The sequence below is a fragment of the Eptatretus burgeri genome, chromosome 8, assembly GCF_056783735.1.
Source record: "Eptatretus burgeri isolate ZD-2024b chromosome 8, Ebu_testis_v1, whole genome shotgun sequence".
NCBI lineage: Eukaryota > Metazoa > Chordata > Myxini > Myxiniformes > Myxinidae > Eptatretus > Eptatretus burgeri.
In genome coordinates, this window is record NC_140968.1 from 71,677,452 (window position 1) to 71,702,292 (window position 24,841).

Sequence of the window (24,841 nt, forward strand, 5' to 3'; positions counted from 1 at the left end):
TTTTTGTTTGTTTGTTTTTTTGAAGCAAGGAGGGGAAATAGATAATTCAGGGGGTAGAAAGTGCAGTATTTGGGAAGAAAGAAGCAAAATGAGGAACAAGGTGACAAAAGGGACACATAATTTTCATAGTAGATATCTGAGTTGTAGGCCTTGAACACTAAAAAAAAAATCGACGAATACAGCACAACAAGGGACAATTTAACACAGAAAATCAGACAGAAACACAAACAACAACACAGGGGCAAACATATAACAGAACAAAACATGACGAATCTGGTTCGGAAAACTTTAACGAGGTGGCAGCAGCAGCTGCAGATACTATCAACAAATGAAAAAATCCCCAAACTGGAAGTATTGGTTCACGAGTCAGTAAGTGACCACTATATTCGTTATGGGTGTGTGTCTGTCTGTCTGGCCCGAGTATAGCTCCGTGGGTTTTGATCCGATCCTGATAAAATTAGGGTGGGAGGTTTATATCATGATCTAGTTGTGTTTTCCTGAGAATGGGCGTGCTGCGCCCATTATGGGCGGAGCCATGCCCCAAAAAACGTGTGTTTTTAGGGGGTAGCCGATTTCAAGTTACATCTTCTCCGAGGGGGTTTGTCGAATCTGGCAGGGGTTTCAGTATTTGTTTAGCCCAATGGCACTTGCATAGCCCCATGGAGCTCGATTTTTCATTTTCATCCCAAGGTCAAGGTCACAAGGTCACGAACTTAGAAAATGTCAAAAAAATCAATAAATTGGGCATCGAGTTCCTCGGGTTTTCAACTGTTTCAAATGAAAGTTGGTATGCAAGTAGTGCTCTTCGAGTACAACTTTCATCATTTACGTTTTTCCCGATTTCCGCCAGTTTGCCCGTGGCGTCCCCTCGAAGGTCAAAAAATAAAAAAGGCAAACTATGTACATTGCTCGTGAACCATCGCCGTCTCCAGACTTGTTGGTTCACGAGTCAGTAAGTGACCACTATATTCGTTATGGGTGTGTGTCTGTCTGTCTGTCTGTCCCGAGCACAGCTCCGTGGGTTTTGATCCAATCCTGATAAAATTTGGGTGGGAGGTTTATATCATGATCTAGTTGTGTTTTCCTGAGAATGGGCATGCTGTGCCCATTATGGGCAGAGCCATGCCCAAAAAACATGTTTTTAGAGGGTAGCCGATTTCAAGTTACATCTTCTCTGAGGGGCTTTGTCGAATCTGGCAGAGGTTTTGGTATTTGGTTAGCGCAATGGCACCTGCATAGCCCCACGGAGCTCGATTTTTCATTTTCCTCCCAAGGTCAAGGTCACAAGGTCACGAACTTAGAAAATTGCGAATTTTGACATAAAAATCATACAACCGCCCAAACTTTGAGAGCGAGGATGACAATATTTTTATGCATAATCTTTAGGTCATTCCCCACCTAAAGTCTTGAAAGCATTTTGCTCTATCTCGAACACCTTGCCCATGGCGCCCCCTTCAAGTTTGTTTTTACGCTGATTTCATCAAAGTATAAATAATCCGAGGAGTGCGAAATGCCATATAGCCTATATGACGTTATATTGTTCGTGGAATGTTCTGGAGGGAGTTTTGCACCAAAGGTCATAATCCTTGACCTTTGACCTTTAAAGTTCACAAAGGTCAAATTTTCAAAGTTGTGGGAATCGAACCGGGTTTTCGACCTTCTTCGACGAACTAACTCCAATAAGCTATAGCACGTATCCTGTTTCCTTATTTTAATGTCCACAACATTGTTTTGTGACCTTTAAAGGTTATGCAAAGGTCAAATTTTGAAAGTTGTTGAATGAAACCGGGTTTTCGACATTTTGCAGCTAATAACCTGTCACTCGTACCACATCATGTTGATCATTTTTATAACCTGGTCAAAAATTATCACATTGTCTCATCCTTAACTTCTGAAACAATCTACATCGTCAAATACCGCTCGTGAACCATTGTGGTCTTCAGACTTGTACATATTTAAACTTATTGTTCAAAGTGTATTTAGTATTTTTGCATTCATTGCAAGATTACATTTGTTATTCTTTATTTGCTATTTCGGTGAGGCATTCAATAATCTTACACACTGACAAGTTCTCAAGCCATATATCAAGTAAAGGGTTTTAAATAATTCAAAGTGAGACACATCGACAACAGAGTAATGAGCAAAAACGCAGTTACATGCGATATTAGGGTCCTGACATTGATCACGTGAAAAACCTAGCAAAAGCTACAATTTGTTCAAGCCTATCATGTAACAATAAACTCAAGATGCTGAAGACTTCAAAAATGTATGCCCAAATGTATCTCTCTTGGTCCCCTATTTTGGGGGGTTGGGCCCATGGACTATTTTAGTAATACTAGTACGTGCCCGTAAAAAAAAAAAAAAAAGAAGAAATAAATATTCCAACCGCGAGCAACAAACAACAACCACACAGGCCGTTTCTTCGCTCTTGCATGCCCGTACGTGCGTGGCACGGAGGTTCGCATATCACAGTTACGATGATTCGCAATTTAGGTTTTAATGGCCAATTATTCAATTAGCGCCAACGTATTTTGCCTTTTCGCAATGTCATCGCAAGGAAAAACAAAAAGAGAAGAGAAGAGAAAAAAAATTACTTCCTGGTTCGGAGCATACCAGCATTCTGATGTTACCGAAATTTATGCACCGTCTCATATGAAAACGATCATAACTTGCAGCATTGTGTTTATCTATAAATACGCATAAGAAATCGAGAAATTATTAGAATACACGAAGTCATCATTATCCGGAAGCCCGTACGTTGTAACTTGTAATGGGGAACGCGGCTGAGCTTCCCTTCCCCATCGGCCACGCCCACGCAACAACATGTCTTGTCATTGGTTTGGTAAATAAATGGCCATAACTTGGGAAGCACTTGTCCGATTAATATCAAACCATGAAAAGGCACATCCTCAGGTCCCCAGCAATATACCTGGCAAGTTTCAATTACATCGGACCAGCAGTTGTCGAGAAACAGCGGTCACACACACACACACACACACACACACACACACACACACACACACACACACACACACACACACACACACACACACACACACACACACACACACACACACACACACACACACACACACACACACACTGCTGGAATTGTAGATATATTAAGAAAAGAAAAATGAGAGAATTTTAAGAATCTGAAGCTTTCAGGTCAAAATACACTTTTACTTCTCTTTAAAAAACAAAATGATGCTTGACATTATTAAAATGTTAACATCCATTTTACTTGGATTAATACAACAAACATTAAAATAAAAACCAATGTCACCCCCAGGGTGACCAGTATCTTGCCAAAATGTGACCACGTGAGACTTATTTAAGGTCACACTGAGGTGAACAGAGCTGCTATCCACCAGGAGCGACTCCTTGAGGAATATCTGCCTACGAGAGATTCCGATGAGAATCATTCTACAGAGTAACCATGAAAAATATGCGTTTGCCTCATAACATCACCAAATGACGTCATAATGTCTCAAGCTTGACATATCTAGAAAGCACTCATCGAGGTGTTCAATTTGAGGTATTACACGATATGGTACCTAAGATTTCAAAATTTGACCTTGGGGTCAAAAACTTTCGACCTCGAGTGCTAACCATGAAGGTCAAGGCCGATCGCCACCAAAAATTAATCAGCTGAGCGCCAGACCATGAACTATATTCCCATGAAGTTTGAAGACGATCCGATCAAAATTACTCAAAAAATAAGGGTTTCGTCGACTCCCATGATTTGCAACAAAGTGACCTTGACCTTTGACCTTGACTTTGAAAATTTTATGCGCTGAAAGGGACCTCTATAGGACTCTGATATGCGAAGTTACAAAAATTTCCAATGATAACTGTGCTCTGCAGAGTGATCGATACGTGATTACAGACAAACAAAAATAAATAAATAAATAAATAAAAAATATACAAGCTGACTAACATATCTTGCAAAAACTTCGTTTTGGCAAGATAATAAAAAACGTAGTAACAGGAAGGTGATTCACCCATTCATTAATTACTGGAACAAAAAATAGTTTCGAGCACCTAATATGTTGCACATTTTCATTGTTAAAATGTCCCTTTTGCAAAAGAAATGTAGGCCCTCATAGGCCTGTATCACAGCCAGCTATTTCCACAGCACTTTGACTTAGATGTAGGATTTAACACTATGCCCAGGACCTTGAAGTCGAAAACCACTGAAAGTTTTCTTCAAAGCTTGAGCCCTGTTATGCGTAAATTTCATCACGCATATTTACGTCAGATATTTGGTTCCCTTAATGATTGTACAGTGTACACACATACATCCAAAATATGGAAAATTCAGCCACAAAAATTACAATAATGTGGAGTGAAATTATGAAATTATCTGACAGAGACTTACATAATCAAACTTCTCTGAGGTATGGGCTCCTTGCTGGGGAAGGAAGGAACAATAGGTGTGCGCACGTGCACATGAGTGTTAAAAATACTCACACAATTCCTCTCCGTTGGCTAGTTACATGCCAGAACACAATTTGTAATGCAAATGCTAACAAAGTATAGCTTAAACATCAATCAGCAGGGTTGAGAAAGTTTGTGATAATAATTGTACAAATAGCATTTGTCATTTAGATTTTCAAACAATTTTACTGCAGCAAAATAATGGTGCAAAAAAAAAATCATTTTCAGGAAATATTTTTGGATAAATCAGATTAACCCCAAATCCATTGCAAAAAAAAAAAAAATTCTAACATCAGTGCATGGATGAATCACTAAGTTAATTGTCTGAGAAAACTGTAAAAATAATAATTTTCGAGTTGAAATTCTTGCAAAAGCACGACTTGAAAATTAACAGTTTCATCCAATGTCAATCATGTGCTTTTTTGGGGGGGTCATGAACTTAACGATCAATCATTATGTTTCACAAAGTAGGGATTGATGTTAATGAAATCCATATTCACTTGCTATTTGGGTTAAATTAAGGGCTATGGTAGATACTGTATCTTACCTTAATCAAAGATGTGATGACAATCGCACCAGCATTCACCATTGGGTTGTGCGGTATCTCTGAAAACAATATTACAATCACAAAGCATTAAACAAATACAGTCTATACGTTAAATTTGCTTGGGTAGTGGGTCTAAAAAGTAAAGTGGTATATAAGGGATCGGGGAAAATGTTGGAACAGTTTTTGAGAGGATTAAGAAAAAAGATGACATTAATGTCATCAGTGAGGGTTCATGGAAGAAGAAGAAAACAATGGCACTGTATTTTAATAAATAAATATTACATAAAGTAACAATGGTCTTTATTAAGGGGACTTACAGTACATGGATAGAGTATCTTTCAATTGGGCTCATTTGATTGTAGGTTAAATAAGTAAGGCTGTTTACAATGTAAAACTAGAGCACCACTTGGTAGAGTGCATACCTCCACCATGCTGAACAGTTTACATTTTGTATCCCACTGATAGGCCGAATATCGATCCAGACCTGAACCAAAGTCTAATCGGCTTATACTGGTACCTACCAAACTCATCCACCAAATTCCGTCCAAATCTGTTCACTACTTTTTGAAATATCATGCTATATATCGTTATTGACCCTATCTCTCAATGGTGAAAAACATAACGTCCGTCCACTTTCGGTGGCGAAGGTAAACAGAGGCTGTCATCAAAAATATATACCGTAAATAGTATGCAAGCAGTCTACAAAAGAGTGCAGTGGAATGAACAGAGGAGCAATTCAAAATTCAAATATGTGCAATTGCAGGCAAAGTGAAATGCAAAATGCAAATTGTTGAGTATAAGTGTGCAAGCACATTACTCGTGTTAATTTGCAGTATGGTTGCACGACAAGAGGAGTCATTCAACCTTATAACATGCAAATATGTTTTTTATCCAAAATAAAACATTCTTTTGATGTGCTTACAAAAGATGAAGGCTCATGGCAGAGCAAGGTATTTTGGGGTAAAACAGTGGCGCAATGTTGGACACTGGATCCAGAGATTATGAGTTCCAATCTAGCAGAAGGAAAGTGTTAAGGATTTTGATTCTCAGCTTATGCAAATTGAGCAAGTCTCAGGAGCATTAACATGTGATGAAAAACCATGCTGGCTCATGAATGACCTTCAGGGATGGGATAATGTGTGACTCGGCTGGACTGTTATCCACGTGATGTCAGTCCATAGTTTCCTTCAGAGAAACTTGTGGTGGGCCACCTAAATGCGACTTTAAAAGACAATGCCTAATAAATTGCCCCAATAATAAAAACAATAAAAAAAACTAGTAACCAGATCTGGATCTTCACAAAAATCGAATCAATTAGTCCTTGTCACACTCCCAACCTAGCCACCAACTTTAGTCGAAATTCGTCCACAACTTTTTGAGATATTGTGCCATGTATCATTTCCAGCACTATCTCTCAATGGTGAAGAATTACTTTTTAAAGATTGCATATCCAGATCCGCATTCTCAGCAAAATCGAATCATTTCATCCTTGTCACACACCCAACCTGTCCACCAAATTTCATGCGAATCGGTCCACAACTTTTTGAGATATCCTGTTCACACAAACAAACAGACATATGGCCAGACAGACAGGGATGAAAACATAACCTCTGCCCACCATCGTGGTGGAGGTAATGATGCCGAACAGGTGAACATTTTCTGGAGGAATGATTAAATTATTGGAGGTGATAACCATACTACAAGGCGACATCAACATTTATTCATCTTGTCAAAATTTACTTGTTTGGGGCTCTGTAATGAATATGTGCACATACAGATATTCACTTGTCCCTCAAAAACACACATGGTGGCACACTTACTTTCTTCATTAAGTGAGAGCGTGTTGAAGCGCAGGCCACTGGGCTCTTTCCCCACAAACCGGTGCACGTGCTGTGTGCCCAACACATCTACTGCAACAGCATATTCCAGAGGCTTCACACAGGACTGCAGGCAGAATGGCATTTTTGTGTCCCCAACTGAATACCTGTACATGCAAGAAGCAATTTCAATCAGTAGCTGGAAAGTAATCGAGTTAGATTGCTTGTTACATACATCAAATTATGATTTTATATTTGTGCGAGTTCATATGATTGGAAAACTATTCCATCTTCTGATGAAAGGTTACTGTACATCTATAATTGGCCCAATAAGGACTGGTTATTACAAATAAAAACAAACAAAGACTAGAAGGGGAGTACTCGGCAGAGTGCAAAACCTCCGCCACCAATACTGCGGGGTCACTTAAGTGAACCTGATATCCTATTCATTGTAGGTCAAAACGGATCAGACTCTACTGAACCATGATTGAATAAACTAAACTAGATTGACGCGCATGTAGAAATGGCAAAAAAATAAAATCGAAATTTTTTGAAAAAAAAGTTGCAAAATTTGTTTTTTTTTTCTGTAACAAATTTTTTTGGGGGGTTGGAAATCACTTAAAACATGTAGCAATGGAAAAAGAAATTCAAATATTTTTCAAGTAAAATCTAAATTTTTTTGAAAAAAAGTTGCAAAATTTTGTTTTTTTTTGTCTAACAAAGTTTTTTTTTGGTTGGAAATCACTTAAAACATGTAGAAATGCCAAAACAAAAATTCAAATATATTTTCAAAATGGCTGTTAGGGTTAGATGTTAGGGTTAGGGTTAGGGTTAAAATGGGCATAGCGGCCATATTGGACTTTGGACCAAGTCCAAAATCGAATGGCATGATCCTTGGACCATTCCTAATCCCCCCACCAAGTTTCGTCGAAATCCGTCCAGGAGTTTTTTCTGTAATACTGTTCACAAACTAACAAACAAACAAACAGACAGGGGTGAAAACAGTAACCTCCATCCATCTTCGATGGCAGAGGTTAATAATAAAATATGCTTTCAAAAAATTGGAGTGCCAATGGTTTCACTGGGATGGCAAAGTACATTCTTTAATGTGCACTTTCCAAAGCTAATGGAAGAGCTCGTACATGTAGTACATATAGTAATGGAGGAGCTTGAACAATGCTTGTAAACATCACTGCACCTATATATGTATAACAAGGACATCATAATTATGAATAGCTTCGAAGGTAATGAATGGTAACTAGGCTGTCAGTACAAAAGCAGATCCTCCAAATTACCTCTGTCCATCAACTGTGCAGATAGACACACCCCACAAGTCTGGACTGAACTTCGCAAGCTGTGGGATATAATCTGCCACCTGAATACACACCCACAATCACACTCAAGGAAAAAAGCACAAAACATGCATCCAAAATTTTTTTTTAACATTTAGATTTGACTGCATGTGCATACCATATTTTAGCCTCAGAGCAAAAAAAAAAAATCTTCATCAACACGATGTAATGACATGCATTTCAGAGAGAGAGAGAGAGAGAGAGCAAAACAGCCATGCCAGGATAGTAGGCTATGTAATTCAATGTAACTATGGTTGCTTTCTATTGACTGATAGATGTCAGACATCATCCTCTCATACTGAGGTGTTAGAACCAGGAGTGTACAAGTTTCATAGTTGCTGCCAAAACTTTTCATGGTGGGAAAGGTTATGCAAAACAACAATATGTACAATAAAGGCTGCAACATGCAAGCTTTTATATGACCAAGCTGCCTCCATTATAGCCACTCTGGTGTCCATAGATGTAAAGGGCATGACAAAAAAAAACCAAACCCATAAAAAAAATCCACATCACATTCATTTTTGTTCTAAATTACCTAAAACTTAAGGAACATGTGTTACATTTTGTGTGAATTAGGTGTACCAAATATCAGAACCTTAACTTTTAAGACTTTAGTTTGGCACTTAGTCGATGACATGCTCCAAGAGTCCACCTCTGCGCTGAATACAGATTTGAACATGACAGGTGAAGTTGTGGATTACGTGCTGACATTCAGCAAGTGGGATGGACCGAACTTTCTCTGTGATTGCTGGTTTCAGCTCAAAGATGCTTCTAGGGTTATCGTTGTACACACTGTCTTTGAGATATCCCGAAAGACAAACATCTTGTGGGCTTAGATCAGGGGAATGTGTAGACCACTCAACGCTAAAGCATCGACCAATCACTCTCTCATATAAGTGGCTTGCGTCACCCACTCACGGGACTCATTTGCGGTGTTATGGGTTGTTTCATCCTGCTGAAACCATTGTTCTTCGCTTCGAAAGCTTCTCCTGTGACCAAGAGCAGCCCAGAACGAATTCAGCACTTTAATGTTGCGCTCAGAGTTGATGGTCATGGCATTACCATCTTTATCTTCAAACTAGAATGGCACTTGGTCGAGCACATACCTCTGCTAGGCTGAACAGCATATATTTTGTATCTCACTGATAGGCCTGGACCTTAATCAAATTCTAATCATTCTTGTCACATACCCAACTCATCCACTCATCCAAGTTTTGTCATCCACAACTTTTTGAGATATCGTGCTATAAATAGTTTTTGGCCTTATCTCTCACTGGTGAAAAATCACTTTAAAAATTCGAGTATCTGGATCCGAATCCGGATCCTCAACAAAATCGAATCAATTTGTCCTTGTAACACACCCAACCTGTCCATCAAGTTTTAACCAAATCCATCTATAACCTTTTGAGATATCCTGTTCACAGACAAACAAACAACCAAACTAGAACGGGCACTCATATAGCGCATACCTTCGCCGCCACTACTTTTTTTGTTCTTGATATGAGTGTGGGGAACTGGTTTCATATTAATGGTCTTATGACACAAACCACATATCTATAATGTCATGACCCCCCCCCGACTTTCGGGGGCTATGGACTAAACAACAATCAACTCACGTCGTTTTGGCGAGTCATCACTCGCAAGCTCGGTGAATACAACGTTTCAACAAGAGAAGGTAATCTCGTTTGATGCTAGTTTCATGCAAATCGAATAAGAATTGACTGAGTTATGCCGAAAACCGCATATTTTTCAAGGGCGTGACCCCCCCCCCCGACATTTTACCCCAACCGGTGACATGTATTATGACGTCGTTGAGTCACAAGATTGGGCATTAAATTCTGAACATTTTGGTGCTGGGTTCATGTAAAGCGGACAAGAATTGACTGCATTATGACAAAAACCGCATATTTTTCAAGGTCGTAACCCCCCTGACCTTTGACCCCTAACCGGTAACAAGAGTATGGGCGTCATTGTGTCATATTGCATATCACAAGATGAGGCATTGAATTCTGAACATTTTGGCGTTAGTTGCATGCAAATTGAAAAAAATTGACCGTGTTATCGTAAAAAGACGATTTTGACCTTTTCGTGACCTTGACCTTGACCTTTGACCCGAACGATCCCAAAATCTAATCGAATGCTTCCTGGCTAATAACCAATCATCCCACCAAATTTCATGCAATTCGGTTTAATACTTTTTGAGTTATACGAATTACAAGATTACAAATAAACAAATAAATAAATAAATAACTACACGCCGACCAAAACATAACCTTTCGCAGAATGCGAAGGTAACAAGCCGGTAGGTGGACATGGGTAGTCGATCAAGTCGAATTTAGTCGTTTTTCAGCCGTTACTAGCCAACAAAAGCGTCTATAGCAACGGTTCTTTCTCACACATAACTAGGACATACCATGAACCTACCATACCAGTTTCATGTATATCTGACTCATAGTCTCTGAGATATAATGAACTTCGTTTTTTTTTTATTGTTTTCGACCAGGGTTCATTTGAAGTCTATCTTCTCCGACAGTTTTCATAGGATCCGGCTGGAAATTTTTGACAATATGGCTGAATGTACTGCCCACAGTCGCTCATGGCCCGATTTTTGATTTTAGGAAAAAAAAAAATTGAGATTTTTTTTGAAAATTTCAAAGGTCCGTTGCTAGGCAATGGATGGGTCCATAGCAACGGTTCTCATTTGCACACGACTAAGTCATGGTCTGAACCTACCAACCAAGTTTCATTGAAATTGCCATTGTATTAATGGAGCACTGAACCGAACAGACATACAGACAGACAGACAGACAGACAGACAGACAGACAAACATATTGACAGAAATACTTATAATAAGGGTAGACTAGATTGACTACCAAACAAACAAACAGACAGGAGTGAAAACATAACCTCTGTCCACCTTCGGTGGAGTAGGTAACCAGAACGGTCCAATGATGTCATGCTTGCTCATTGCAAACCAGGCCGTGCACGTGAATGAATGTAAGGATATCTGATGAACCCCATCTGGCAGTACTGCAACTCAGTCGACATTGTTCCTTAATTTGTCTATTAAGCAAATTGTGAGCCTCATCAGAGAACCAAGTGTCGGTGAGAAAACCAGATTCCTCTTCAAATTTCTCCACAATCTACTGAGCCATTTCAAGATGGTTGTTTTCGGCTGGGTCAGTGAATTTGTATCTGACTTGTATTTTGTATGGATTTATTAAGTTTCATGTCATCATGGAGAATCCTCCTGAGACTTGACACTGCCAGACCAAGTTAATGACTGTGGTGTGGAAGCGACTTTTTGGACACACTCAATGACCTGAGGAGTTCTCAACGAAGGGTGTCCAGAACTAATTGGTCTGTCCCTGGATTTTGAATTCCTTCTCAAAATTTCTTTGTTCATTTGAATATTGTATTTGTATAGGGCATCTCTGCAGTTAAAATTTCTCTTGAACTCTCTTTGACTTTGAACAAAGGATTGCATTTTGATGTAGGATTACACAAAAAAAGCCTTTTCTTCACTTGTCCAGGGCATTGTCGTTTCCTCCAAGACCTAAGCTATCATTATCTGAAAGAGAAAATTCATGAAAAATAAATCAATGGTGAATAAAACAGAGGGGTTTTTTTTTTGGCACACCTGGTAAGAAAATATTCAAACAATAACATCGCAAAGCTTTTCTGTTTTGCACTCACCAAAATTATTATTGTATTCCATTTACAATAAGAAAAAAAGAAGAAACAATTCAATTAAAATTAATAAATATTGTAAACACAACAGGCCACATGCTGCCACTCAGACAATGTGTGCAGAACAAGTTTATCTGCAGTAAATGTTCAAATCCCCATTGAGCACACACATGCACAAAGTTCTTGTAAGCTGTATGGTGAATCAAAAACTAATTAATATTGAAAAATAATGGTGCTTTTTTTGTCGAGGTATACAATGGTTTTACCTTGCCCCACGTAAGTCCTTTGGCATTTTCATGAATGCTGTCAATCTGAGCTGTGAAGTTCTGAAAGTCTGGAATAACAAACTTTCTGCGAAATGCTTGAGTCAGAAGAACAATGCTTCCTGCAACACATCTGGTGAAACAGAAGCAAGTAAAAATAAATTACAGTGGTAAACATGAGACAAAAAAGTTAGAGGTGTTAAATATTGTTGCGGATTCGCGCCCGCCGGCGTGCGAACGGCCACGTAACTCGAATCGCGGCACGTCGCCCACCGGACGGACAATCCAGTCGTGACCCTCTCGGACTAACGCCGGGAACCAGTCACGGGTGGACCTTTCGGTCTCACCACGATCGTGCCAATCGGCCCCCGCGTAGGATAGGGTTGCTCGCCAAATTCGACCTACCTAAGTACCCACACGGAGGGTAGACCGGGCGATCGCACCTCGCCGCAGGTCGACTTCGGACACGGGCCACTTTAAGCGACCCGTTCCGTACTATCGGGATAACCAAGCAGTGTTATTCGTCGGCCTTGACGGTTCGATTAATTATCGGGCGTTTTAGCCCATGACCAACCCTTTACGTGAAGCAAGATGGAGATTCAATGAAAGAAAAGACGAAGCGAAGCGGGAAAACAGTTCAACAATAAGCACATTTATTTCGCGATGAACGGAAAGCACACATATACAATTCCACCAAAAGCACATGTAAAAGAAGAAGACAATGCAATACTACACAAAAAGCAAATGCAACAATGCAGATCTATCCAACTACCGGGCACACGGCAACACTTATACAATTTTACTTCACAGACGGCGCCGACAACACATATTCCCAAAGCAAAAGAAAAGAGAACCACCCTCCAGGATGAGGCGGGCCTGGGGCCGAGACCGTGTTGGGCCTACCCGTCCGATGATGAGACGCGGAGTGGCGGTGGTGCCTCAACTCCACGGGCCTTGCGGACAGTGTCTGGTAGGGGGTGGGAAAGGGGCCCCTTTTGTCGCACTATCTCAGCGCGGGGGGAAACAGGAGGGGTTGCTGATGCTCGGGGGAAGGAGGATATCACCCTGTCTCGGGTCCCGCGGCGAGCGTCTCCTCCTCCACCTCGGTCGCGTTGCTGGCCTCTCCCTGTGCAGCTCCCGGCAAACGACGCGAGCACCCCCTCGTCCGCCTTCGCCGCCGTCACCTCTCCACAGCTCCGTCCTCTTCACTCTGACTAGTACCACTTCTTTCCAGCTCCACCGACGACTCTCTTGAACTCCGCACACTTCTCTCAACTTCCAACTCAACTCATGACTGACGAACGCAGCCGTTTATATAAGCCCCGTGGCTTCGCTCTTTCACCCTTGACCCTTTGCCTCCGACCCTTCACCTGGCTCCCCATTGGCCCGAGGAAAAGTGGGCGTGAATGCTTTTTGATCCATGAATTTGCATATAGCGACCGCCCTCCAACACCCTGGAGGCGGGGCCAAATTGCCCCTCGCTCACCGATTGGATGGAACAAAAGTGGGCGTGAGTCGTTTTTGATCCGTTTTCTGCGGAAAGTCTGTGATGTTTTTGAACACGCTGCTCGGTGCGCGCCCCGCACGAGTCCAGCATCGGCGCCCACGAGTGGCGCGAGATGGTGTGGATGAGATGGTGGCGAGTTGTGACGGTAAAGGTCGTGGCGGTTGTGGTGAAGCGGCGTTGTGGTTGGTGGTTGTTGTTGTGAAGCGGCGTTGTGGTTGGTGGTTGTTATTGTGAAGCGGCGTTGTGGTTGGTGGTTGTTGTTGTGATGGCTGTTGAGACGTGGTTGGTGGTGGTAATAATGGCGGCTGGTCCAAAATAAAGATAGTAAAAGAAAAACGGCTATCCTGAAGAGTCGCAGCCCGCATGAATGACATTTATTCCCTCTAGACAACGGGTTTGGGCCTAACTACACATATACTTACAGAGATATCTCACCTAAGGGACCTGAATGGTGGTTTGTGAATTTTGTCAACCACAACAATATGTTTGGAATATGAACAATGTACAGGATGGTCCAAAATGATGTGCAGCTTTTTATTTAATAACAATATTTTTTATCAACGGACGATTTTTTTTGTTTATTTGTTTAATAATGCAAAGGGTAAGTGAAATTTTTGTTTGTTATCGTGAAGAAAATGCTTTATCAAGGAATAAGGAGTAATTCATTAGTTGTTGATAAAGTGCTCATCCAAGCACCACACCTCTGGATCACAGGTCCCACACGGACACTGACGTTGTCAATAACTCCACTGAGAACTGGAGCTGATATGCATCTGATTTCCCTTCGGATGCCACTTTTTAACTCCTGCAGTGTGTGTGGGTTGATTTTGTAAACTTTATCTTTGAGAGTGGTAGGAGGGAGGAGATAGATCAAAAGAGTATGGAAGCCATGAGTTGTCCATCCTTCAAGAAATGAGTCGACCACCCGGGAAATATCATTGTTTTCCAACATGGCTACCAATTATGACATGACGTCATAATTATCAATACAACATTCTACATTAGTAGTCGCTCCTATGGTGAAAATTTAGTCTCAATCTGACAAGTGGTTGCGGAGAAAAACACAAGTTCTGTGCGGACAAACAAACAAGAAAAAGATATCATGCAGAGCATGATACGTGCAAAATCAACCCCCTCTCCTTCGGTCAGGTCAGGTATGGGAGCATGTGCCAGAACAGCGCGTCGCTGCGTCCACTTTCCGCCGGTACTGCAGGGGCCTCCGTCTGGCCTTCCCCCAGGCAGATACCAGGCCCATCCCCATTTCCTTGAGATGCTGGTCAACCTGCTGCAACCACGTGGCACGTGGTCGGCCCATTGGCCTCCTCCACTCACGAGACTCCCTCGCTGAGAGAATCTGGTGAGCAGGATCAGCGTCAGGAAAATGAGCCACATACAGCCGCAACTGATGCTCACGGACCATGCAGGTAACAAATCTCATCCGAGTCTCTCTCAGCAACCGCTCGTTGGACACAAAATCTGAGCAGCGATAGCCAAGGATTCTCCGAAGAGACCTGGTACCAAAGGAATTAAGTCTCCGTCTCAGATCCTTGGTCAGAGTCCAAGTCTCACATCCATAGAGCAAGAATGGAAGCACCAAGGACCTGAAGACTTGGAATTTCGTCCTCACACACAGGTACCGGCAGCGCCACACCCCATGATCCAGTGAATCCATGACTCCCCAGGCCCGACCCAGACGTCTATTGACCTCTGACTCACAGCCAGCAGAGACATGAATATCACTGCCAAGGTAAGTGAATCTCTTCACGACCTCAACATCCTCACCACAAACAGGCACAGACAGGACAGCAGCATCCAAGATGTCATTGAAAGCCTGGATCTTAGTTTTGACCCAAGAAACCCATAATCCCAGCGGCTCCGAATCCTCATTCAGCACCTCGAGGGCCCCCAAAAGGATATCAAAAGTCTCCGCAAAGATGACTGCATCATCTGCGCAATCAAGGTCCGAGATCTTGACATTCCCAAACGATGCACCGCAGCTTGATCTTTCCGACATCCTCCCTAAAATCCAGTCCATACAAGTGCTGAAAAGTGTCGGGGCCAGTACACACCCCTGACAAACTCCAGTAACAACTGGAAATAAGTCAGACATGGTACCACTGCACTTCACAGCACTCTCAGTACCAGAGTAGAGTTTAGACATCAGATCGATCAGTTTTGGTGGCACTCTCCAAAGGTTGCCATGGATACATCAAATTGTCCATTTCATCAACATTGAATTAAGAAATTGCCAATCTTAATCAAAGCTCAGGTCAATCGGATGAAAATTAATTATTTTTCAGATTGAAATTGATGATTTTAGAAGTTTGACCTTGAGTTGACCTTTGACCTCAAAATAGTTGGTTTCTAAATTCAGTAATGTACTGTACAATTGCTGCTTAATTTTCAAGTTAATCAGATGAAATTCACAATTTTTCACTTGAAATTTGATTATTTTAGAAGTTTGACCTTGAGTTGCAATTTGTCCTTTTGACCTCAGAAATATTTGCTTTCCCAATTCGGTGAGGGACTTTGCAAATCATGTTCAACTTCCAAGTTACTAGGATGTAAATTGACGATTTTTCATTTGAAAAGTGATGATTTTAGAAGTTTCACCTTGAGTTGACCTTTGACCTTTCATTCTCAAAAATAGTTGTTTTCCCAATTCAGGAATGTACGATGTAATTGCTGTTTAATTCCCAAGTCAATCGGATGAAAATTGATGATTTTTCAGATAAAAAGTGATGATTTTAGAAGTTTGACCTTGAGTTGACCTTAAAAATAGTTGGTTTTCCAATTCCGTGATGCAATATGCAAATCCTGTTCAAAATGGATAAAAAATGACGATTTTAGAAATTTTACCTCAAGATGACCTTTGACTTTTGACCTCAAAATCAATAGGCTTCTCAGTTCAGACTACCTCTACAACTTGGTAAAGTTTCATTACGATCGGTTTAGAATTGTAACTTGTAGGCGATTGACAGACAGACAAACAAACAGACAGACAGAATAACAAAATCGACCGACCAATATACTTGAAAATCTTTGATTTTGCAAGTAACAAATTAAAAATCACTCATAGAGTGACACTTGGCAAAATGGAATGGCACTCGGTGGAGCAAATATCTCCGCCAGGCTGAATTTACATTTTGTATGCGACTGATAAGTCGGATCTGAATCCGGACCTTAACCAAAATTGAATCGGCTTGTTCTTGTCACCGAACCAACTCATCCACCTAGTTTTGTCAAACTCGCCCACAAATTTTTAGATGTCATGCAATACTTAGTATTTGGCCCCATCCCATCTCTCAGTGGTGAAGAATCACTTGAAAAATTCTCGTATCTGGATCCAGATTCGAATCTTCACCAAAATTGAATCAATTCGTCCTTGTCACACTCACAACCTGTCCCACAAGCTTTCTGCGGAATCCATCCATAACCTTTTGAGATATTGTGCTACATATCGTTTTTGGCCCGATCTCTCAATGGTGAAGAATCACTTGAAAAATTCTCGGATCCAGATCCAGATTCGAATCTTCACCAAAACTGAATCAATTCGTCCTTGTCAAACACCCAACATGTCCACCAAGTTTAATTTGAATCCGTCCACAACTTTTTGAGATATCATGTAATATCGTTTTTAGCCCCATCTCTCAATGGTGAAGAATCACTTTAAAAAATAATACATTGTCGTTATCTTCACTAAAATCTAATCAATTCTTCCTTGTCACACACCCAACCTGTCCACCAAGTTTCATCTGAATCTATCCATAAACTTTTGAGATATTGTGCTCCATATCGTTTTTGGCCCGATCTCTCAATGGTGAAGAATCACTTGAAAAATTCTCGGATCCGGATTCGGATTCAGATATTCACCAAAATTAAGCGTTACTTATCCTTGGCTGGTTAACTACATACACAGAAAAATTCAGAACGACTGCTTGAAAAATGTGGCCAAAAATCGTGTGACAAACAGACAAGCAGACAGCTAGACAGACAAACATTACAGACCAACATGGCAAAAAATAATGTTTTTGCCAAGTAACAAACAGACCTAAATGCAATACCCTCTGCTTCGGTGATGGTAATGAATGCATGTGAGGTCGTGGTAAGCCACAACCTTAACGCAGTCGAGGGAAGAAATTGACTGAATCAACACAGAGAGGAGATTCCAAAAGCAGGAAAAGAGGGGAACAAAGGATTGCAGGGGAGCAAGAAGCCTGGACTCTGAAAGGTTGACAAGGAGAGGGTTGCTCATCATCATTCGACATCAGCATAAGCCTGTGGTCGCCTCCTCAAATTATACACCACCGCCGCTTTCAACAGAACACATCTTTCCAGCGCTGCCATTTTGAGTTCAGTGATAATGCATCCTGATTACTCTGGGATGTTATCGACCCAACGCATCTTTGGTCGACCTACCGAAAGACGACATCCCTCCGGAAAACCATCCACTACAGCTGCTGCCAGTCCACCATGCCAAATCACGTGGCCAGCCATGCTGCCTTGTATTCCATTACATTGCTACTGCTGAGGCACCAATCATCTCGATTAAACTCTCATTTGTAACATGGTCATGCCACTTGATGTTGAGCAGGTGGCGCCAGATAGTTCAGCCAAAGCAGTTTAGTCGCCTGATGTCGGTTGCCTTCAACAACAAGGTGGTGGCACAGTACAGTACTCTTGACATGATTAGCACCTGAAAAGGCTGTGCTTTTGTTTCCAGGCTGACATTGGTGGAACACAGGTATTTACACTGCTGAAGGGTGGATTTGCCCATACCTATCCGCATTCGCACCTCCTTGCTGTCATCCGAATGTTTCTGAATGAACATTTTTACCCTGCTAGAGCTGGGGAGGGGAGGAAAGGTGAAGTACAGGGGTGGGGGTGGGGTAAGACTGGATGACAGACAGTACATGATCACAATACCATCAACCAGTCTACATTAAGAAAGGAATAGGCACTCTGTGCAGCCTTTTTATGCACGATACACATGATTATCAAAGCCTTGACATCCATGACTCACAGGAGCAAGAGGTGCGATGCAGGTGTAATGGCCCAAAAGGACAAGCAATGCTCCATTATGCTTCAGAGAACTGTTTTACAGGCTGTGATCAATTCTGAAGAACCAAAGGACTATTTCTATCTCAGAATGCCCTGGATGCACCTGGTTTTAGCATCCAGCTTGGAGATGTGGTCTGCTTAGGAGAGGTCACGATTGAGAGTGAGGTCCAAAAGTTCAAGTGATTGAAATTCTTCAAGAGGTTGATCACAAACTAGTGGTCTTACTTGAAGGTCTTGCTCTTCCATGAGCCTAAATTTTGTATCCAAAAAGGTCTTTGCAGTGAAACAGTCATGATGTGGGAATTACCTTGATTAAAAGTTACAACTCACCGTGAGGATGTATATTTTATTATTGGACAATTCATAACTGTGGATGAAAACATGAGTATTGAAAGTCATGTTGGCCATGAGAATGCAGCTGCTGCCACTGTCAGTAGAATGGAGAATTGTTTGACAGAATGTGAAAATGTGGATTCCTCTGCACAAATGTAAAGATAATAATCCAAGGAAATATTGGTCATTAATGAAAAGCAAGAGGAGAATTGGGCCGAATGTGCTGCAATGGAGCATTCCAGCCTCTCCAGGTAGAGCAGTTGATAAGGAGTGATCAACATCTCCAAGCTGTTTGTGCACATGGAGGACAATGGTCAGCCAGGTATGAAGACAGTTTTGAATGTGACATGCAGAAAACTTGTTAATCAGAAAAGGGTGCCTGACTATGTTGATGAGAGATGTGTCTTGGGAGACAGGCTCAACCTAATTTTTCTGTTTTAGGTAAGACTAGAAGTCATATGTACAGATTTGAGGGGCCAGGGTGGAAATTTGAGAGCTATGAGAAGTGGAAGAGAAATTTGAGAGGCCAGGGCCAGGCAAGTGATCAGGAATTAGATCAATGGAGAAAAGGAGTGACTTCACGTCAGCAATGATTACGGATTGCGTTGCTTTGCATATTGTGAGAAGCTGACTGTCCAGTTTGTAGTTAAGTCAATCTGTCTTTTCACCATTATTACCTCTGCTACCAAAGGTGGACAGAGATTATGTTTTCACCCTTGTTTATCTGTCTGCGAGCCTGATATCTCAAAAAGTTGTGGATGGATTCAGATGGAATTTTCACTTCCGGTTCTGCGTTTGGAGCGTCGGCAGGTCTCCTTCAGGGCTCTCTGCTGACGTGTGGTACTCTTTACTGTATCATAATGCACTACTCGTTTACTATTTAAACAGACTGCTCTCAATTTGACCTTTCCTTCATACCTTGCCTAAAAAATCCAACTGTTACAGCATTTCTTCTCTCGATTCTCATAATTCGCCTTTATCGCATCCATCAAGAATTGTGTTTAATCGCATCTCTGACCGAAAAATTAAAAAACCCCACTTTGCTATGAATGTTCGCTTTCCATAAACCATTCTTTTTTTCCAATTCCAGTGCCAACTCACCCCTCTCAACGCTCCCTCTCAAAGCAACCATCACACTCTTCTCCCTCCAAGCCTCCCTCTCACCTCTCTCACAAACTCCCCACTCACCCTCCTCACTCACCCTTCTTAAAGTTGCCCCCTCTCTTCCACAAAGCTGCCTCCTTCCACTGCCCTCTCACCTCCATCTCTTCACTCCACCTCCTCAAATCTTCAACCACCTTCTGCCCCTCTCTTGTCCACCCTCTGCCCCAGCACCACAGAGCCTTTTCTCCTCCTCATCCGCCCCCCTCCCCAAGCTATTCTGCAATCCCCCACACTCTTTCAACAACCCTCCTTACCCCCCCTCATCCCTTGTCCTACCCCCTCCCCTCCCACCCCCTGCACCCAAATCCTCCTCCACTCCCTCTTCATTAACAGTGTGGACCTCAAATATCCGGGGCCTTCGCTCAAACCTTTCAGATCTTTCCATACAGGTTGCCACTGACAAACCAGACAGAATCTGCGTAACAGAAACTTTCCTCCCCGAAGACGTGTCTGACTCCCAAGTATCTATCCCTGGTTACTCCCTCCTCTGGTATGACAGACCTGAGCCTCGACCTGGTGGAGGAGTTGCTCTCTTCATCAAAGACTTTTTCCTCACTCTCCATGCACTGCCCTCACTCCCCCACACCCCCAAGAATACCTCTGGCTACGGCTTCCCCTCCACTCCTACCTCATGTTTATATGTGTACTGTACCGTCCACCACAGCGATGACTCCATCTACACCTCACAATGTGAAAACATGGACCAACTTCTATCTTCTCATCCAAACTCTCTCTTCCTCATATGTGGTGACTTCAATTGTCATCATGCCAGTTGTCTCGGTGTGGGTACCTCTCTCACCTGTCATGGCACCTCAGCAAAAGCTTTCTGCGACTCATTGGGACTGACTCAATCGGTCAACTTCCTGACCCGGATCTCAACCAATGGTACTCCATCTCTTCTGGATCTGATTTTGACAAATTTCCCTGACAATATCTGCTGCTCTTCCTCCGCTCCAATCGGTTCTTCTGACCACGTCCTTGTCAAAGTGGACATCTCTCTGGCTATTATCAGAGAACCACCTCACCGCCGTCAGTCTGGCATTTCACTCAAGCCGACTGGCAGGGTCTCCAAGCAGCTATCAAACTTATAGACTGGTCTCCTATCGCTACTTTCTCCAACATCAACTCATCCTGGGAATTCTTTCAAAGAAACTTGCTCTCCCTCATGCATAGATTTATCCCCTCTCGTCTTCAGTTGTCCTACCCTTCCTCCCGCTCATGGTTCACTGAAGCTTGTGGTGAGGCAGTTGTCCTGAAACAACTCGCCTTTGCCTCATAGAAAGCAAACCCAACTGAGGGTAATCTCAGTTCCTTCCATAAAGCTCGGAACAAGTGTGTATCTACCCTCAGGAGAGCTAGAAAACAACATCTTTCTAAGCTCAAGTCCGAACTTTCAAACCTCTCTCCCTCCTCAAAATCCTGGTGACATCTAAACAAATCTGTTTCTAGTGTATGTTCCCCCTCCAGTCCCTTCCTTACCTCAAATGGCCGCACTGCTGATACCGCACGTGAAAAGGCTGCATGCCTAAACTCGGTGTTTGTGGCTAAATCTTATGACCAAAACCCATCGCTTTCTCTACCCACCTTACCCAGTCGCACCCAACTGTCCCTGGACTCTGTGTCCTTTTCTCCTGACAAGGTGGAGAGCTTGCTGTCAAACCTCAACTCAGATTCTGCAACCGGTCCAGACGGCATCAGCCCACGTGTCCTAAAAACCAGCTCTTCTGCTCTTGCTCACCCCCTCTCTATTCTATTCACCCTCTCATTTGCTCAAGGTCATCTGCCGTCTGCTTGGAAATCAGCAAACATTACTGCCCTGCATAAAAAAGGTGCAAAAACAGATCCCTGCAACTACAGACCAATCAGCCTTCTGCTAATCATCAGCAAGGTTATGGAATCCATCATCGCTTCAGACATTAAATCCTTCAGACAATAAATTCTCCAAAGGCTTGATTTCTGATCATCAATTTGGTTTCAGACCAGGTCACTCTACTCTGGATATGCTGCTTCTGCTCTCCCAGCAATGGATGGAGGTCCTCAATGCCGGACATGAAATCAGAGCCATATCCCTAGACATATTGCATGCTTTTGACACGGTCTGGCACCCTGCCCTGCTCACCAAACTCTCTTCCTACGGTATGATGGTATCCAAGGCCATCTCCACTCATGGCTCACAGACTTCCTCTCCTGTCGCAGTCAACGTGTGGCCCTAAATGGAGTTCTTTCATCCCCTCTTCCTGTCTCGGCTGGAGTTCCTCAAGGTAGCGTTCTGGGCCCTGTTCTTTTTCTGGTTTTCATCAATGATCTCTCCGACTCTCTGGAAAACCCTCTTTATCTCTTTGCTGATGACTCCAGCCTCTGCTGTACCATCTGTCATCCCTCAGACGAGCATGTAGCAGCTTCTTTGTTCACTGCAGATCTTGATAAAATCACAAACTGGTCCAACATGTAGAACATGTCTTTCAATCCGGTCAAATTTCACATTCTCACTATGTCTCTCCGAAAGGACCGTTTAGGAAACACTCCCATCCACTTTCTCAACAATCCTCTAGAAGAAGTCCTTTCTTTCAAGCTTCTGGGTCTCACGATCTGCCATGATCTTTCCTGAGAAAGCCACATTTCAAACCTCGCCTCCAAAGTCAGTCACCGACTGGGAATCCTCCTCGTGCAAAGTCCTTCCTCAGCCCACCTGAGCTCCTAACCACTTACAAAGCTTTCGTCCGCAGCCTGATTGAGTACTGCTCTCCCCTCTGGGCTGGTGCTCCTACCTCCCACCTTTCTCGGCTTCACGCTGTCAAAACCAGGGCATTTAGGATCATCGGCAACTCCCGCGATGAGACTGAGTTTTTGGGCCTCTCACTCTCTCACAGTAGGCTGGTCGCTGGTCTTTCTGTCTTCTACCATCTCCTCTCCAGCCTCGCTCTTCCTGCTCTCTCTGCGATTTGTCCCCACCACATTTCCACAGGGTGCTCAAGGTCCGCCAACAACCCCCTTCTGGTAAAACTACCAAAATCACGAATCACTGCTCACCTTCACTCTTTCATTCCTCTTTTTCCCCACCTTTGGAATAAACTCCCTCACTCTATTCAATCCCATTCTTCCCTCCAGGCCTTCAAAAAAGCTGTTCACCACCACCTCTTATCATCCCCCATCCAAGTCCTCAATCTTTTCTACCCCCGATAATCCACCCAAGCCCACCTCCTTCAAATTCCCTGCTTTCCTTCCTGAAAGTCCCTGTAATATCCATCTTGTATTCCGCATGTTCCCGTCCCATCCGTCTCCCTTCCACAGATCTCCTCATATCTCTGTTCCTCACTGTTTTGTCCTTCCCACTCCCGCCCCTCTTGTCTCATGCCCCCCTTGCTGTGCGTTGTGTGTTAGCTCTCATATGAGCCTCGACAAAGTATACAAATAAAATAAAAATAAAAATTTGGTGGTTGTGTGACAAGAATGCATCCTGTTGGTTGTGTGACAAGAACTAATTGATTCAATTTTGGTGAAGATCTGGATATGGATCCCAGAATTTTAATAGTGATGCTTCACCAGTCAGAGATGATTTCAGACGAAACTTGGTCGACAGGTTGGGCGTGTAACAAGGACAAATTAATTCGATTTTAGTGAAGATCCGAATCTGGATACTCGAATTTATAAAGTGATTCTTCATCATTGAGTGATAGCGCCAAAAACGATATATCGCATGATATTTCAAAAATGTTGTGGACTGATTCTGACGAAACTTTGTACACATGTTGGGTGTGGGATAAGAGCAATTTGATTCGATTTTGGTGAACATCCGGATCTGGATCCGAGAGTAAAATAAAAAAAATTCTTAGTGATTCTTCACCATTAAGAGATGGGGCCAAAATTATATATAGCACAATATTTCAAAACGTTGTGGATGGATGACGAAACTTGGTGGATCGGTGACAAGAACAAACCGATTCGATTTTGGTTCGGGTCTGGATGCAGATCTGGCCTGTCAGTGGGATACAAAATGTAAACCGTTCATCCTGGTGGAGGTATGCACTCCACGGAGTGCTGTTCTATTCTTAGATGTGGTGATGTTTTCAATATTCGAATTATAAGGAAGGTGGCCTGAAGTGGAGGACCTGCTGAAAAATAGTTTGAAGAAGAAAGACAAGAAAGACAGAAAAGAAGCCAGTTTGTTAAAGCATGTTTCGAGTTTTGGATATATCATAGTCATTGAGAATCTTCTTGACCTTCTCAGATGGAACATTCAGTGTCCAAGGGATAGGGGATAAGAGGACAAAGACAGGATGGGGTATCTTGTGTATAACAACAGTAATTGTGCAATTATTACAATCAATGTTATGTTAATATTGTTGCGAATTCGCGCCCGCCGGCGTGCGAGCGGCCACGTAACTCGAATCGCGGCACGTCGCCCACCGGACGGACAATTCTGTCGTGACCCTCTCGGACTAACGCCGGGAACTAGTCACGGGTGGGCCTTTCGGCCTCACCACGACCGTGCCAATCGGCCCCCCGCGTGGGATAGGGTTGTTAGCCAAATTCGACCTACCTAAGTACCCACACAGAGGGTAGACCGGGCGATCGCACCTCGCCGCAGGTCGACTCCGGACACGGGCCACTTTAAGCGACCCGTTCCGTACTATCGGGATAACCGAGCGGTGTTATCGTTAACCTC

The 24,841-nt window shown here is 42.6% G+C and overlaps 1 protein-coding gene across 4 annotated transcripts in view; it reads right to left on the bottom strand.

Moving 5' to 3' along the window:
* Nucleotides 1-24,841, bottom strand: part of LOC147022017 (glutaminase kidney isoform, mitochondrial-like) — a 70,919-nt gene that overhangs the window by 23,134 nt on the left and 22,944 nt on the right. For all 4 annotated transcript variants that reach the window (XR_015061044.1, XR_015061045.1, XM_085892568.1 and 1 more), the window contains exons 4-8: nt 12,114-12,243; nt 8,100-8,179; nt 6,808-6,971; nt 4,988-5,046; nt 4,382-4,414 (exon numbers count right to left, since the gene is read on the bottom strand). Coding sequence is in view for 2 of the 4 variants with exons in the window: in XM_085892568.1 (XP_085748694.1) it covers nt 4,382-4,414; nt 4,988-5,046; nt 6,808-6,971; nt 8,100-8,179; nt 12,114-12,243 (466 nt within the window). In the remaining 2 variants the exon portion in view is untranslated. The remainder of the gene's footprint in view (nt 1-4,381; nt 4,415-4,987; nt 5,047-6,807; nt 6,972-8,099; nt 8,180-12,113; nt 12,244-24,841) is intronic.